The sequence below is a fragment of the Chionomys nivalis genome, chromosome 8 (genome assembly GCF_950005125.1).
Source record: "Chionomys nivalis chromosome 8, mChiNiv1.1, whole genome shotgun sequence".
Classification (NCBI taxonomy): domain Eukaryota; kingdom Metazoa; phylum Chordata; class Mammalia; order Rodentia; family Cricetidae; genus Chionomys; species Chionomys nivalis.
This window is the reverse complement of record NC_080093.1, coordinates 17,673,804-17,691,028: the sequence shown is the minus strand read 5'-3', so window position 1 is coordinate 17,691,028 and position 17,225 is coordinate 17,673,804. Positions and strand designations below refer to the sequence as shown.

General features: G+C 41.6%; 1 protein-coding gene across 3 annotated transcripts in view; it reads right to left on the bottom strand.

Moving 5' to 3' along the window:
* The window catches only part of Hpse2 (heparanase 2 (inactive)), a 611,174-nt gene that overhangs the window by 120,651 nt on the left and 473,298 nt on the right, over window positions 1-17,225 (bottom strand). For all 3 annotated transcript variants that reach the window (XM_057778995.1, XM_057778996.1, XM_057778997.1), the window contains 2 exons: window positions 16,740-16,846; window positions 12,304-12,418 (listed from right to left, as the gene is read on the bottom strand). In XM_057778995.1, the coding sequence (XP_057634978.1) occupies window positions 12,304-12,418; window positions 16,740-16,846 (222 nt within the window). The remainder of the gene's footprint in view (window positions 1-12,303; window positions 12,419-16,739; window positions 16,847-17,225) is intronic.

Below are 17,225 nucleotides of genomic sequence, written 5' to 3'. Positions count from 1 at the left end.
GACTATTACGTATTCTCTAGGAACTGATGCCTCTGTCTTTATGCTGTGCTATTCTTTATACCTAACAAATTCCTTTGCTCTGAAGACAGCTTTGTCTGAAACTAGTGCAGCTACTTATTTTCAGGTCTGTAAATGTCTTGGTTTCTTCTCTGTTGCTCTGATAAGATGCCAGGCAGTGAAAGAGTTTATTACAACTCACAGTTCAAGGCTGAGCTATCATTTCAAGGGAAGTCACAGAAGTAAAGCTTCAAGTGGCTAATCTGTTACAGCCTCATCAGAAGAATGCAATGGACACACGAATGCCAGTGCTCAGCTTCCTTTCTTACACAGTGCAGAATCCCCTGCCTGAGGAATAGCACCCTCACACATTTATAGCAGGAATACAAAACTGTTAAGAACATTTTGTAGTAACAATTTTGTAATTCTTCAAAAAATTTAAACAGACTTTTCAGAGGAACCAGTTGTTCCATTCCTAGATAGCTTAGTCTACACTGCTGTAACGTTTGTAGCGTTTGCTGGAATTACAGTTTGTAAAGATCAGGAAGGCTGAGATCAAGGTATTGGTAGGATTGGTGTCTGATAAGAGCTCCTCTTTCCTTTCAGTAGTGCTCTGTTGTTCACCTCCAGAGGACAGCTATGCTGTGACCTCACATGGTGGAAGCAATGGTAGGGGCAAGAAAGCATAGCCTTCAACTTTGTGCCCTTCATAAAAGGATGCTAGTGATCTCATTTATGAAGAAGGAGCCTATATGATACAAGTGATGACCAAAGGTCACGTCTTAATATTGCTATACTGAAGATAAAACTAGAGAAGAAGTTTCGGAGGGGATGTCATCTTTCAAACTAGTTATACACCCAATAGAGATGAAAACATACAATATACATTGCACACTTATGTTCAACTGAACACTGTCATTAGACAAAAGTATAAGCAGACTTAATAGCTACCAAAAATAGGTAAATAAAATGCAGCACATCTATATAATACGACTGTGATGGCTAAATTTGGTTTTCAGCTTCATTACACCTGTATTTTTTTCTTGATTGAGTTATTTGAGGTGGAATGAGCCACCCCAAATCTGGACCACATCTCTGGTGGCAGACCATATAAAAGGACGGAAGTAGGAAGTCTTTGCTTTTTGCCTGCTTGTCCTCACTCTCACTGTCAAATTCTTCTGTCCTACTGCTGAGGGATTATTCTACTGGCAGTAAACCCCACTTCATTGGGATTCCAACGTAGACTGAAGACCAAATGAAACATTCTTCTGGACTGAACAAGGTCTGAATTCTTGGTCTTTCCATCAGGAGACAGTCTCTGTGAGGCTAGCCAGATTACTGGCTGTAAGTTACTCTAATAAATCCCCTTTTAAAACACACACACACACACACACACACACACACACACACACACACACTATAAATTCTATTCTTCCAGAGAACCTTGACTAATAGCGTCTTATCCAGCAAGAGAAGAGAATGAAGTATTGGTACATGCTACAACATGAATCAACATTAAAATATTTTATAAAGTAAAAGAAGCCAGATACAAAAGGCCACACAGCATGATCCATTTATATGAAAAGTCCAGGAGAGGCAAGTCTCTGGAGATGGAAAATAGATTTGCGGCTTACAGCATCTGGGGAAAGAGAGAGAGGGATAACTACAGATAGGCGTGGAGTTATCTTTTCAGGTGATAATGGCTGTACATCTGTATGAACACATTAAAAATGTATGGTGTATGCATGTATACACATGTGTACGTGGGTATGCTTACCTATAGAGGAACATGTGAGGGCCAGAGGTTGATGTCAGGACATCTCCTCAATCACTCTCAGTATTATTTTTTGAGACAGGGTCTCTCAGTAATCCTGGAACTCAGCACTGGCAGGGATCTGCCTGTCTCTGTTACAGAGTGCTGGAGTCACAGGCTTTCATGTTTGTGCTGGGGATGTGAACACAGGTCCTTATGCTTGTACAGGTAGCAATGGGATAATCTCCTTGGTCTCTCCATAAAGCTGTTGTTAGAAAACTATGGACTGTGGGGATAATTTAATTGGTGAAGTCCTTGCTGTGGAAGCATGAAGACCTGAATTAGATCCCCAGAACCTATGTAACAAAAGCCAAGCATGTCAGTGTGCTTTTATTCCAAGTGCTGGGGATGCTGAGAAAAGTGGGTTGTTGGCGCTCTCTGGCCAGCCAGCCTAGCCTAGTCATGAGCCCCAGGTACCAGTGAGTGACCCTGGTTTACAAAACAAGGTGGGTCCTGAGGAACTATTTGTAAAGTTGACCTCTAGCCTTCGCATGCACCCCCTCCCCCACACACGAACACACACACACACACACACACACGGACAAACAGACATACACACACAGACACACAAAGAGACACACAGAAAGACACACACACAGACGCACACACACAGACACACACAGACACATACAGAGACACAGAGAGACACATACACAGAGACAGAGAGACACACACACACATAGACACACACAGACACACATGCACAGACATACAGACACACACACAGATACACAGACAGGCACACACACAAACATGTATATATACACAAAGGAAAAGAAGCTCCACTGTTATTTTGTTTTTTCTGTGAAATTGTATCTGTGTCCTTCTTTTCCCCTGTACTTTCAATAACTGTTCAAACAGAAAGATAACTTAGTTTGCCCTATGTCTAGGGAGAATCAAAAGCTAAATTCTGAGAAACTTTGGGGATGAAAAACTCAAACTTTCAAGGATTTGTAGGATAAAGATGCCTAAGTCACTTTCATAGCTAAATCTTTTGGTGATAATTGGGGGAGGAGCTCTTAAAAATCAATTGACAAAATTTGGGCTAGGTTACCAGCAGAGAAAACAGACCCAAAGGGACCCTTTGCAAGAGTTCGGTGCACTACGTCGCTTTCTCTGTTGAGTGTATGTTGTGTTGATGCTTCACAGACTTTGGTTGTGAGTGGCCATGCATTGAGAAGAGGGCTCTTCTGACTAGGAAGTCACATACCAGGCAGCATACACTGCACAGGAAGTGGGAGGTGTGAGTCACTACTAAACGGCCTCCATATTCATTTCTTCTGCATCTTCTATTATACTGACTTTAATGTCTGGAATAAGAGAAAACAGTGTGTTTTGTTCAGTCCTTGCCATGCTTAAATCAAAATCTGAGATGTAATAGGACATTGCTAAGAGTTTCAAGTTAGTCATGGAAATAGTTAATGATTTTCTGAGTTCTGAAAATTGATATATTGTGGGGTATATTTAAATAACTTAGAGCAGAATTTGTTTACTTGTTCAATTTCCATGTCTTCTTTTTACCATTTCTTTCTAATATTTCATTTCTGTCCTAATATTTTATGTGTGTATGTGCATGTAAGTATGTGTGCATGTGTATGTGCATGTTCATGTGTGCGTGTGTACATGAGGGTGTGTGCATGCATATGTGTGTGTGCATGTGTGTGTGTTTGCTGAGTACTGAGTCTAGGGTTGTTCTATTTCTATAAAGAATTTTTACTTAAACAAATAGCTACTAAAACAAAAACTGAATTAAGAAAAAAACATGTTATCTTTGTTTCTAACAGCCAGTAATTAGGATTTTTTTTTGTTGGTTCCCAGAATCAAACCTTAAATTTGTCTCATTGTGACTCACACCAAAATAGCTTTCCAACCACGAAAGGGCATTTCCCTTTTTCCTCCTCTTACATTTTTCTTTTTTTTGGTTTCCCTTTCTCTTTCTATACTGATTATTCTAAGTAATTTTTCATGGTCTAGGAAAGCTGACCAGCTTAGGCAAGGTATGGCTCTTCTCATTCCAGGGCTGGTCTTGTGCATCTTCATCTGCAGTTGCTTCAAGGGTGGCACAGCATTCTTCTAAACTCAGACACAGCAATACTGAGATGGTTTCTTCTCTGATTTATTTAGGCTTACAAAATTTGCAGTAGCTGCAGTCCTTCAGTATTGTAATCTGGGAACAATATAAATGGCTGAGGGCAGAGTGAGATTTTCAGTTGCTGCTACTCAGTGATTCACATAATGCGCTGTCATTAGCACTCTGATGGGGCAGACCATGGTTTCCAGGGCTTCCTGGCCATTTATAAACACCACGTGAAGGTGTTAGCACCAGCAAGGCAGCCCTGACAAGGCCTTAGTTGCTTTCACGGGAAAGTTTGGCCACATCTTTTCTGGAGGGAAAGAAAATGTAATATTTAGTGTGCCTTTAGCTTTTTGCAGTCAATTCCTCTCATACTCACGGCTTTCCCTTTTGTTCCTTTAATTTCCTGGCAATTTTATTTTAAAAAATACATTGATATTTTAGCCATTACTTGACTCTATTTCCATATATCTGTATAAATATTCAAAGATCCTCACCACAGTTCCATTCATGTTATTGTTAATAACTATTGTGATTCACAATTTTATACCTTACCAAGTAGCTTAATAAACAACAAAAACACTTAATAATCATTGATTATTTATGATGGGGGAAAGATACACATGCCCTAACTCATCCAATCCCTTGTGACCCCCGAGATAGATGCTGTTCTCGTTGGGGAGGTCACTGATGTTCATTGATGTGTTCTAGTAATTTCAAGTACATACAGGAGGTGACTGGAAAAGCTGGTCAGTCTGATCTCAGAGTCAGTACCTTTAAGAAGTAAATTCAAACACTTCCTACTCTCCGACTTCTGCAGTTATCATCCACTTTCGCAGAGGAAATAAAGGCTCACATGACTACTGTGTTGCATTTTGAGCCCCCTCTGGTTCCAGGCCAGAGCTGTTTCTACTTCCCAAAGGGATGAGCTGTCACAACTACTAGTGCGTGTTGCTGATAGAAGGCGCACACTGCAAAGCTGATGAACAGACAAAAGATGGGAATGGCCAGTGACATAATCAGAGGAGCCTTATGGAAAGGCGTGAGGGGCAAGGGCTGCCTGCCTGCTCAGATGGTGCACAGCAAAGGCTCTGATCTCAACAGCCAGGGTTCAGAGGCACAGAGGAGAAAAGAAACAAGCCATGCTCACTGGGCATGCAGCCCGGTACTTTGGCCATTGATGGAGGTAGCCTGAGGCCCAGTGATTGATCCCACAGCCAAGGCTGCCCTTCTCTCAGCAGTAGTTGGCGCCCACAAAGAAGGCTGCACATGGAAAAGTCTTTGTTAGGCCCCTAATGGCGGGATAGGGTTTCATATCACAGCTGCCCCAAACAGGTACACTTTGCTTCCTTCATGTTCCTGATGGATCCCACGGGAAAGAAAAGAAAGAGAAGAAAGGTTACACTAAGAAACAGGTCACAGGGTAGTTTGTCTGGGTTTGTGCCTCCCCTGCTACGCCACCTCCAGGTTTGCAGCTTTTGAATTCTTCAATTTTCACACACCCTGTGTGGCCATGGGACAGCAATGAGAAAAACTTTCTGAGATAATTGTTCATAATTCATCTACCACGACTCACTGGAAAACGAGTGCTTCTGTGTCTTTTTTTTACTGCCATGTTTATATGCCCCCCTCAACTTGCCTTCTGACAGCTAACTTGTCATTTACTGAGGATCCACCTAGGCGCCGTCTCTCCCAGAAGGACTTCTGAGACAGCTCTTGCTGCCTTCATCAGTCTGCCTTTTGTGTTCTTTCCTATTCTTTAAAAATGCTTTTTCCATCTTCACTAATCCCACATCAGACATAGGTCTGATCTCCAAAATATACAAAGAACTCAAGAAATTGGTCACCAAAAGAATACATAATCCAATAAAAAAATGGAGTACAGCCCTAAACAGAGAACTCTCAACAGAGGAATCTAAAATGGTAGAAAGACACTTAAGGAAATGTTCAACATCCTTAGTCATCAGAGAAATGAAAACAAAACAACTCTGAGATTCCATCTTACACCTGTAAGAATGGCCAAGATCAAAAACACTGATGACAACTTATGCTGGAGAGGTTGTGGGAAAAAGGGAACACTCCTGCATTGCTGGTAGGAATGCAAGCTGGTACAGCCCCTTTGGATGTCAGTGTGGCAATTTCTCAGAAAATTAGGAAATAACCTTCCTCAAGACTAATAATACCACTTTTGAGTATATATCCAAAGGATGCTCAATCGTGCCACAAGGACATGTGCTCAACTATGTTCATAGCAGCTTTGTTTGTCATAGCCAGAACCTGGAAAAATCCTAATGCCCCGTGACCAAAGAAAAATGTGGTACATTTACACAATGGAGTACTACACAGCAGAAAAAAATAACGACATCTTGAATTTTGCAGGAAAATGGATGGAGCTAGAAAACATTATTTTGAGTGAGGTAACCCAGACCCAGAAAGACAATTATCACATGTACTCACTCATAGGTAATTTTTAAACATAAAGCAAAGAAAACCAGCCTACAAAAGCACAATCCCAGAGAATTTAGACAACAATGAGGACACTAAGAGAGACTTACATAGATCTAATCTACATGGGAAGTAGAAAATAGAAAAAGACAAGATCTCCTGAGTAAATTGGGAACATGGGGACCTTGGGGGAGGGTTGAAAGGGGGAGGGGAGAGGCAGGGAGGGGAGCAGAGAAAATGTAGAGCTCAATAAAAAAATGCTTTTGCCATAGTCCCTATTAACTTGTCTATCATCTGTCTGTATCCTGTTGGGTCAGCTCCTTGTGGGCAGATACTGCCTACAGTGTCAACATCCAGCAATATGATGACTGTAATAAATCCATATGAATGAATGGAAGAATATAACACTAAGCTTTATATTTACTTGACTACTTAAAGACCTTAATTAATACATAGCCTTTTAAAATAAAAATCTCCTTTTTCAGATTTTTTTAAAAAAATTATTGATTACAGCAACTTTACAAATAAAAGGTCTACAAAGAAGAGAAAAAGGTGCCAGTAATTTCCTTGCCCTGAGATATAACTCCAGCTAACAATTTCCTATACTTACGTGTGAATGCAAAATCAAAATCTTAGGCTTTAAATGACTTTTTCAAGTATACTGACAATGGAGCTGGAGGTATAAGGGGGAGGCAGTTCCATCCTCAATTCAATTCAATTCAATTCAATTCAATTCAATTCAATTCAATTCAATTAAAAGGGAAACCAGAACCCAAACACACATAACTGATGGTAGAGCTTGGACCACAAATCCTGTCACAGTTTTAGGCTCTAGGCTCTATTGCTCCATGTGAGGTCTCCTATTTGGATGGTTAAAGTCTCAGTCAATCCAGCAACACTGGATATGGGTTAGTGATTCAGTGTTTCTCCTGAAAAAAATGGGGCATTAAGTTGATCCTGTACCCATATCTCAGCTATGCTGTGTATAAGGGGTACCATATCAAAGGGACATTCTTGAAGGAAGAAAAGAAGATAGGTTATTTAACAACTTGTTCTAGAATTTTGTGATAGATAGGTTAACCAAGTAAGCCAGACTGGCAATAGTAAAAGGCAGAGCTTCTTTCCAAAAGTTAAATAACATCTGAACAGTGATGACTTGGCTCAGAATATATTGCTATGGTGACTGCAACCATAGGTTTATTTTCACTGTAGTCTATTGAGTTGTACTCTAATCCATGACTGATGATTGTGTTCCCAAGCAGTATACCCAGAGAGTGCTCAGTGGATATGCACAGGGCTGTTGAATATTTGTTGTTTCTTATGAAGGAAAACTTAGCGGTGACAGCCCTCAGCTACACCACTGTGCCCAGAGCAGAAATGTTAAGACAGCATTATCCCGCTATTTGTAGCAGTCCTAATCAGGGCTGGCCTGTAATCTTACAAACACACTGTGGGTTACTGGCTCGGCAGATGGAGGACCATGTCTTATCTGTGCATCCACATAATGGTGAGTTCAGAGCTCAGAGCCTTTTCTTTTGTTTTTAATTACATCTGTGTGAAGACTTCTTTTGCTGTCCTAGCGTGGGAGTTAGGAAGATGCAGACTGGTAATTCCCCATTCCTTTTTCTGAAAGCTCTGTAAATCACACTCTGAAAAAAAAGCGACAAACTGAATTCCAAGCCTCTCTGCGGAGACGTGCCCAGGACTGGTGGGGTCTGGACTCTGTCCACCGAATGTGCAGATCTCTTCTGCACAAACATTGTCCACTCCCAAGGGAGCCCACGCTGAGTGCCTAGCTGTGGAGACTCACATGTCCCCTCTTTCCCAATGGCAGAACTGTCAGGGAGAGGGCGAGGGAATGACAAAGCAGGGCTGAGCTGAAGCGTGCTCCTTTTCTCAGGAGCAGGAGGAGGGGTATGCCACTCTTCTAGCAGGAAAACCAGAAGGAAACAAGGAACGGGGCTGAAAAATGATTTCCTGAACAGAGCTGGGAACACAGAACCCGTTATCATCTGCCCCCTTCCCCTCCTCCAGTCTTCCTTCCCCTCCCCCTACTTCTTAGCATTTCTTCTGTAAGAGAGAAGTCCTCAGTTCCAGTGGAAAACTGATTAGAGGAACAGAGATGCCCTAGTGCCTCATGTGCTCATGCCTTCTGTCTCTACCACTATCAGTATCTCTTCAGAGTAGTACGTTTACATTTTACATCACCTTCCATCAGTGACACACAAAGTCCACATTTTGCAGTAGGATTTACCTAAAATGTTCATCTTGTGCTTTGGGATCAACATATAAAGTACCCACTATTAAGTATCATTCGTAAAAGCTCCCCCCCACAAAAAAATCTTCTGTACTAGTTTTTCCCTCACCCTAACTCCTAGAAACCACATTTAAAGTGTCCCCCTGTCTGATATTGTTTCTTACCTTTGACTGGTGCTATAGGAATGGCATGGCAGGAGCTAAGTTGCACTGCACGAGGCAAAGCTAACTAGAAAGTGGGGAGAGGTGGGATGGGACATGGCCCAAGAAGCCTTGAGGCACAGGGCCTCACAGTTTCTGGATTTACTCAAGAACACCAGCAGAAACAGAAAAGAATTTGCTAACAGGATTCTTTCCTGAAATATACTAAGCTCGGTTTGAAGGAACTGGAAGAGAAAATACTTACTTTTCTGGGGGACAAAGTAAAGTGCAGCTCACTAATCTTCCAATCTTTTAACAAACTCTGCTGGAGATGTAACCACAGTGTAAAATCCACAAGCTTTTATTGGCAATGTTATTTGTCAGTTCCACCGCTTTCTGACACGGCAGCCGATATGATCCTCAGGTCTATCTCTGTTGCCCATCTTAGCGGTCAGTCAGAAGTGTCTTTCAGATCATGCCCTGGTCTGGTCTGGTAAATTCTTTCCAGGGGAGACTCAGACACATTCTCTTAGCTGCCAAGTTTCCTACTTATAAGGTGCAGAGGAAAGAGGAAAAGAAAAGCTGGCCACCCTTTTAAGTTTTTTTTTTTTTTTTTTTTAATGTATGATTTCTTTATTAGAGCTCGATGTTTCCAGAAAGGCAGTTTCCCAGCTCACTTTGTGTTATATCCATGGAACTTGTTTTAGCATCTTAAAGGCTTATGTGAGCTCTGGGGCCATCAGGTATCAATGAAGGTCTTTTGTGCGATGCTTTTAAAGAAAGCCTGGCAGTTATTCTTGCTTATGGAGAATCAATCTATGAAGGTTTGTGTCTTTAATGTCTACGTGGACATGGTGTAGGAAGTTACACAGTAGTGTGATAAGATATCCAGGTTGTCCAACCCTGGAACCGAGGCCTGTCTAGCCTTCCAACACCCATCTTTCTCTAGCTAGCCTCCTTATCTATTCCTCTCCAGACTCAAGACAAAGGCAGAATTTGCCTCAGGCCATGACAAGGACCCCTGAGTCGGCATTATGGGAAATAACATGGCACAGTAAGAGGAAATAGAATTTAAAGTTGAAAACCCTGGCAGTCCCAGCTACCATGGCTTCTCTGACCTTGGACATTGACTTATTCCTAGAACTTTGGTTCTTTTATTTTTTTTCAGAAAAATTAATACAGTCATATTTACCTTGGTAGGCTTTCTTTAGAGCAGTTTTGTTAAACAACAATTATCTTCTATGTCTATTTCCCATTTCTTATTATACTGCACAGGAACTTGGTCATTTTGGTTTGCCACAGAGATCGACTGCCAGGAAGTATCAATAAGCAAACAGGACAGGATGAGTGAATGAAATTTGAGTGAAGGACGGAAAGAAGGAAAAGGGCAGAGTGGCATATTACTGAAACACCAATGAGCACCCTACACCTGCGACTTGGGTAAGATCATCTGCATCGCTGGAAACGGTACTTGAAGCAATGTGTCAGTGTGACCATGGCGTCCCTGGTTAAAGCTCACCAGTGATTTTCCTTACTGCTAGGATAAAACTTCAAACGCATTGATAATCTGACACCTGCCTACTTCATGTCTGTCAAGTCTCCCCCTTCCTTCCATGTCTCAGGCACGTGTGATCTTGTGTTTCTGCAGATATGCCAATTTAGTTCCTACCGTGAAATGTTTATGTTAGCCTCTGTTCTGCATAGAAAGTGAGGTGGAGGACACCAGGAGAACATGGTTCACCGAATCAACTAAGCAGGGCTCATACAGACTCACAAGGACTAAAGAGGCAAGCATGGGAACTGCATGGGTCTGCACCAGGTCCTCTGCATATATTTATGGCTGTTAGCTTGGTGTTTTTGCATGATGGTGCAGGTGTATTTCTGACTCTTTTTTTCTGCACTTGGGACTCTTATCCTCCTACTGGGGTGCCTTGCCCAGCCCACATGTGAGAGCTTTTGGCTTGTTTTATTGTATCTTAATTTGTTATGTTTTGCCATTGTCTCTTGGAGGCCTGTTCTCTTCTGAAGGGGAAACATGAAGGCATTGAATTTGGGGGAGAGGGAAGGTTGGGAATCTGAGAAGAGTGGAAGGAGGGGAAACTATTCAGGTTGTGTTGTATGTGAGAAAAATCTATTTTCAACTTAAGATAAAAGAATATTAAAACAATAAAGAAATAAAATTTCTTCTTCCCCTTTTTTGAAAAACAAAACAAAACGAAGAAAATTGTGTGAAGTCTGCAGATTTGGCTTCTTACCACCAGTTGTCTCTTCACTTCTATGTCATATGCTCAGAAAAGCCTGTCCTGTACATCCATCTAGGAGCCTTCATCATATTCTATTATTTATTTATTCATTGTTGCTTCCTTCCCAAATCACGCTGTTCAAAAATATTTAATAATATTTATTCCAAATAGAAGATATACTCTATGTTTGCTTAATATTTATGCCTTGACTGTTGTTTTCTAATTATTTTGGCTTATTTATACAGATATATGAAAAGAAAACAAATATCCATGGTTCTAAATGGAAAACTCTCTCCCAAGTCCTTCCTACCTCAGTCTCACATACATATTTTGAGACTTATTCTTGTTATATGAATAATAACAACTGTGCCAACTGGTTTCAGTTTTGAGACTTGGGAGCGATACTCCTGTGGGCCACACTATTCCTTGTTCTGGACTGGAAGGCCTCTTGACTTGGGGTTTGGAAGGTAGAAGCAGTGGGGTAGAAATAAAGGGTAGCAATTGGCAGCAATTGTTCCAGGCTGGCTTATTCTCAGAACCCTCAAGGCAATAGTAATTTAAGGCACAGGATTTCCTTTCTCTGTCTCACCCTCAGTGACCTTATCAAATAAAGCAGATAAAGCATCTGTAAAGGCAACCACAGGTGTGGGGAGAGGAGTCTGACCTTCCTTCAGGACCATGTGATGCTGTGATAGCATATGTTACCCATGTAAAAGAATCATCTGTGTGATATTTCTGAAAACAAAACAAAACAAAACACAGCTTTTCTGGGCAAACTAAGATTTCTCTGATGATTATGTAGCAGGTCACTCAGAACTCTACCTTGCGGCAAATCTCATCATCACTTAGGGGTCAACATCTAACTCCAAATGCACTTTAGCCTTAAGAGATGGGCTCCTATTGTATCTGATCTTAGAACACCCCATCTGCTTTCAACATGCTGCATCTGACATTAACTAATGTCTCCTATTAGCGTTAAAAGAAAACAATCTGGAAAAATCCACTCTCAAGCAGAGTTCAAACAGGCCACAAGGAGATGTGGAATCTCAACTGTACAAAGTTTGCTAAAGTAATAGTAATGAATTTATACATTATACACAAATAAATGTGTGTGTGTGTCTGTGTGTCTGTGTAGGTGTGTGTGTGTGGTGGGGGAAGTGAAGTCAAAGCCCAAGGAATGATTCATGAAATCAAAGACAAGAATGCTCTGTCTGATTTATGAAAGAGACCACCAATAACAGAAGGAGAAAAATCCTCCTGGTGTGGAAAAAGGCATGATCAAAAGAACCAAATGATATGGAAACGAATTGGGAATCTTTCTCCAGCTTACTTACTGGTAATGGGTTAAAATTCTGGTCCACCAGATGGTTATATCCATGGTCAAAAAATGAGTGTCGTATCACAACATCAATACCCTGATTGGCCAGCATTCCTAAAGTGTTTAGCCATCTAAAAAGCAAAACAAAAAAAGCCACATCAGCATATTTAAAATGGCATTTTACAAGAACTGAATATATCTACAACTCACAAACAAACACTATCTCCCCCCCCCCCCCAGGCACCACCATCTTTATTTGATGCTTTAAAAGGGAAAATTTTAGGTGCTGGACATGAAGCTGTAAGAGATCGCAAAGATTTTCAAATCTAATCTCTTATTTTACAGGAAAAGAAACTGAAGTCTGAGGGAATAAAATGAATTGTTCATGGTCATAAAGTTATCACAGCTTATGACACACTTTACTTCTGGAATACTAACAGATGAATGCCATGACCACTCATAAGCCTACTGTGTCGTTCCTGGCCACAAACATGCAACCACAGGATTTCATGGTGCAACCTGCATCCTCGGTCTCCTCAGTCTGTAACAGGATTCCAACTACATAAGCCAACAGCCTTGTCATTTGGTTCCCTCATGCATCACTGTCCCAGTCAATGTAACTGTGTTTTTCTCAACACAACACTAAACGATCCAGAGATTACCTGAATTACCTGTTACCTCCTCGTATGTGATGCCTACATTGATGCACACTTATCCTTGACTAAGCTGAGTTTACACCACATGCAAAAGCCTGCTTTCTAGGTTCTTCCCGAACTCCCTGCTGACTCTGCTTTGTTGCAGACACATTTAATTCATTCACCAGTTTGTTTCTCTCTCTGTATTGCCATTGCTGAAATCTCGCCTCATATTAGCTCTTACCTCAAACTTCATTCTCTACAGGTCTAAGCTGCACAAACCACTTTTGAGTAGTCAAGAGAGCATGCTCCTTTGTACTAACCCAAATCTTCACACGTTTTAACTCCTGCTTAGCTTTTCCTACCTACCCTCCTCTAACTCATTTCTTTCCATTTGCCAAATTCCTTACCATATTAAGCAAGTGCTCTTTTCTAAAAGCTGGCATCCCAGTCAGAAAATTCACCTTCTGCCTTCACAGAGCTCTTTATTTGTGCCCTCAGCCAGCATGGCGGATGGTGAGCAGTCACCTATCTCTCTACTGTTCCCCACTAGTTACAGGTCCTCAGTCATGCAACATTTGAACTTAGACTCAGAACACCCGACACGGTTCCTGGCATGCTGTAGGTACACAGCAGTGTTTAGGTTGACATTTATCTGGATAAAATTAGATTCTAGGAACTTTGGAAATCACCATTCAGCACATGGGAAAAATTACACATAGTTATGATTTCCCAAGTCTGAAACCATATGGAGCTCTAAACCCATGACTTCTAGAATTAAGTTTTTTCCTTACTGGAATAAAGAACACTTCTAATTCTTATATTATGAATAAATAATGCTTACATTTTTCAAATCTTTTTTTACATTTACAATTTTATTTTATTCTTATAAAAATGAACACATTTACTGACAATTAGAGTTACAAAACCAAATCCCAAAGCAAAGCAAAACACAAAAACAAAAGTTTTAAATAGAGAAAAGTCTGTGTACAACACAGCAGAATCTTGTGTTAGTTTTGTCACACTGGGACACTACGACCCAGAGCACTGGAACGACTTTGGAAATATCACATGGCGAAACTACTTGCCTTTATTAGTGTCATTAGTTTGGTGAGCCTGTGAACCAGGATAATAGGTTCAGCTCTTGCTCTGCTCCTGAGGCACTGTAGCAAATGGATTGGCAAAGGATGCCCTGTGCTGGATGCAACATGGCCTCTGGGTGAAAGTCACCTAAGTCAGAACTCTCAGCATGTTCAGAAAGTACAAATGTCGTGGTCTGTTTTGTTTTATTTATTAATATTTATCCATGAAAGCAAATATGGAGTTTCCTCATCTAGAAGATATAAAATTCGAGGAAATGCATATCATATTTTGCATGAGCTCCTCCATCAGCACCGTCTGCACAGCAACACAGGACAGTCTCTTGGTGTTTTGTGTATGTACATTGCTCACTTATTCAATAACTATTCTCCCATTTCCTAAGTGTTTACTGAATACCTACTACATACTATTGCATGCTGCTAGATGCTGGAGACATGGCAGCCTATCAAGATGAATTCACAGTATTCCAAAGAATTTGAAGACTGTCAGGGTAGCACTATCCTTGAGTCTCCATTAGCAGAGAATTCTGATCCATGCATACATTTGCATATGCCTTAGGAAGCTCACAGTTATGTGATATATTGGAAAAGTCCTGGGAAAATGCCACCTTTCCACATGCTTACTGGCTTCCTAAGGCTTCTTTGAATGCTCTGCCCCTATCATATTTCTAGGAAAAACTATCCCTTCATGAACACAGCACATTGCTGTGTGCTGCCTGTAGAGCTAAGATGGGATGGATGACAAGGGAGGAAGAGAGAAGACCAGGAGCAGAATGAACTAGGTTTGTCTGATCTCTGTGAACCAAGCACTGATAATTTGAACTACAGTCCAAATGTCAACAACTGTGTTCATTGCAAAGTCCATGTAGAGCTCTATGGCTATCTGGCTGATGCTCATGCAAAGGGAGGTCTTTGTTCAGCTGCCTCCATCAAGGTCTGTAGTACTTTTCATTTCACACCATTCCTTAAAGGAAAGAGAATTCAGGAAAACATTAAATACAACTGGGCTGCTTGCTGGACCTCACAGCAGAATCATTTGGCAACAGCTAAGGAAAAGCCATCCCCGAGCTGATTCCAAGGGACCCCATAGTACTGGCTGCCAACCTGGCTTCTCCCCCTTGCAACAGGATTCATATCAAACTAGTGGGGAGTAAATTGTAAGAGAAGGCTCTTAGCAGTACTGCATTAAATGCTGATTCACTCCATCATTCATTTCAGCCATGTTTATTGGATGTCTCTGTGAAACACAATATTAGATGCTGAGATTATAAACATGGAAGACCCAGAGTAACACCATGAATTACACTGAGCAGTTATCTTTGTGAATGTTTGACGTGATTCCATCTGAAAATGCCAGCTGCTTGGCCGTCCTGATCCGTTCTTCACAAATGTGTTAGTGAAGCTGTTTCGATGGAAGGGAACTTCATCTGTCTAATTAGGGACAGCTGTTAGTAGCAAAACACACAGCTGAGGGCAAAACTACAGTTCATGCTTTGCTCAGCCAGAAAGCCAGGGCCAAAGGACTACAATGAACCAGGAAAAAAATAACTTGATTAGTCTCTAGTTGTGAGAGGTTTATACTGGCTACATGATACTGGAAAGCCAAGCAGAGCTGTATGCTTCTGGCTCAAGTCATCTCCAAGCAACTACAGTAGCCTTCAAGTTCATTTTCTCATCCCTTCCAAGATCCTGCACATAACACTGACAAGGCCTTACTTTAAAAATGCTCGTCAGATTTTCTCTCTCTTCTTTGAAATCCTCAGTGGCTTGGCATGAGCCCAGAACAGGGCCTCATTTCCTTTACATGGTTTTCAAGCCCCTCCATGAACTGGTGTGATCTCTCTTCATGGTCTCAGCCTTCAGTCCTCTCCTGCGGAAACAAGGCTTTCCTCACAGCAGGCACTGCTCCTCTGCGAGTGCCTTTCTGGTAACATGTCTTCAGCCTGAGGTACCAGAGCACTCGTTCCATGTCCCACACAAGTGCCACTTTCCCCTGAGACCCTTCCTGACAATTCCACTCGGGGAAATTCTGTATTCCTTTGCAAGCCCATCTCCATCTGTGGGGGACAGAAAGGGAAGCAGTCTACTGTAGCAGGGAAAAGGCTGGACTCCGAGCAGGCCGTCTGGGTTTGAGTCTGATCACTGACACCAGCCAAGCTGCCTGGGCTAACTTACTTTAACTCTGCCCTTCAGTTTCTTTGGTTGTGATGAGAGGACAATAAGGAGCCTCTATTTCAGGGGCTCACCACAGAGACAAAAGCATCGATCTCACTGGTTGTCACAATATCAAAGCATCTCAGACAGTACTTGGCACCTGGTAGATCCAGTATACTTCAAAGACTTATTATAGCATAATTATTCTTTGCAATGTAGTTATCTCTCATACTAGTCCCTCTAGTCATGTTTCTGGAGGACAAAACCATGCCTCCCAGAACCATGGTAAGATGCAGCTGGGAGAGCGTATGGTATTGACTCTCTGGTTTGAACTATGACTTACTCAAGATGTCATCTGTGCTCTGATGCTTATGTCTGACAAAATGTTAGTAGCTGGAGAAGTGACTAATTACTGTTTGTGAAGTGGTTAAAGACATCCACAAATGAATAGATGATAAACTTTCCAGTGGAAAGAAGCTTTGCCTTGTGACAGGAAGTGAGTGTGCTATGGTCTCACTGTCTTTTCCTGGAAGTTCCTGGAAGTGAAAACATGAATTACTTACAAGAATCCTGCAGCGTAGGAATCTGACAGATTGTTTGTGCCTCCAGCTGAGGTGGTCACCACGCCTTCGAGCCAAATTTTCTTTCCTGGAGTGTATGTATTGACCACCTGTTCATACAACAAAAGCAGAAGGGGACAGATGAGGTTTTCAAAGCTATTCCCAGATGAGAAGCCCTGTCACTCCCTAAAGGAAGTGTCTCTCATTCCCTGATCCCAAGTGGTCATGAGATGTGTATCTGTTACTTTCATTTTACAGGAAGACCATGCAGAGAGAAGAGGTGGTCCTGCCGTGGTGGCTGAGAGGCTGTCTCTGGAGCAGACCGCCTGGAAGGCAGAGCGAGCTGCCACATACAAACAAAAGCATTAGTGTTCCCACATGTTCATTTTTCTTCTTAAATAAACCAAGTGATGGCGTGATAGAACAAATTTGTGTTCTAGAGTGTAAGATGACTTTAGGGATGTGGCATCCCTCACTGGAAAAGGTGAA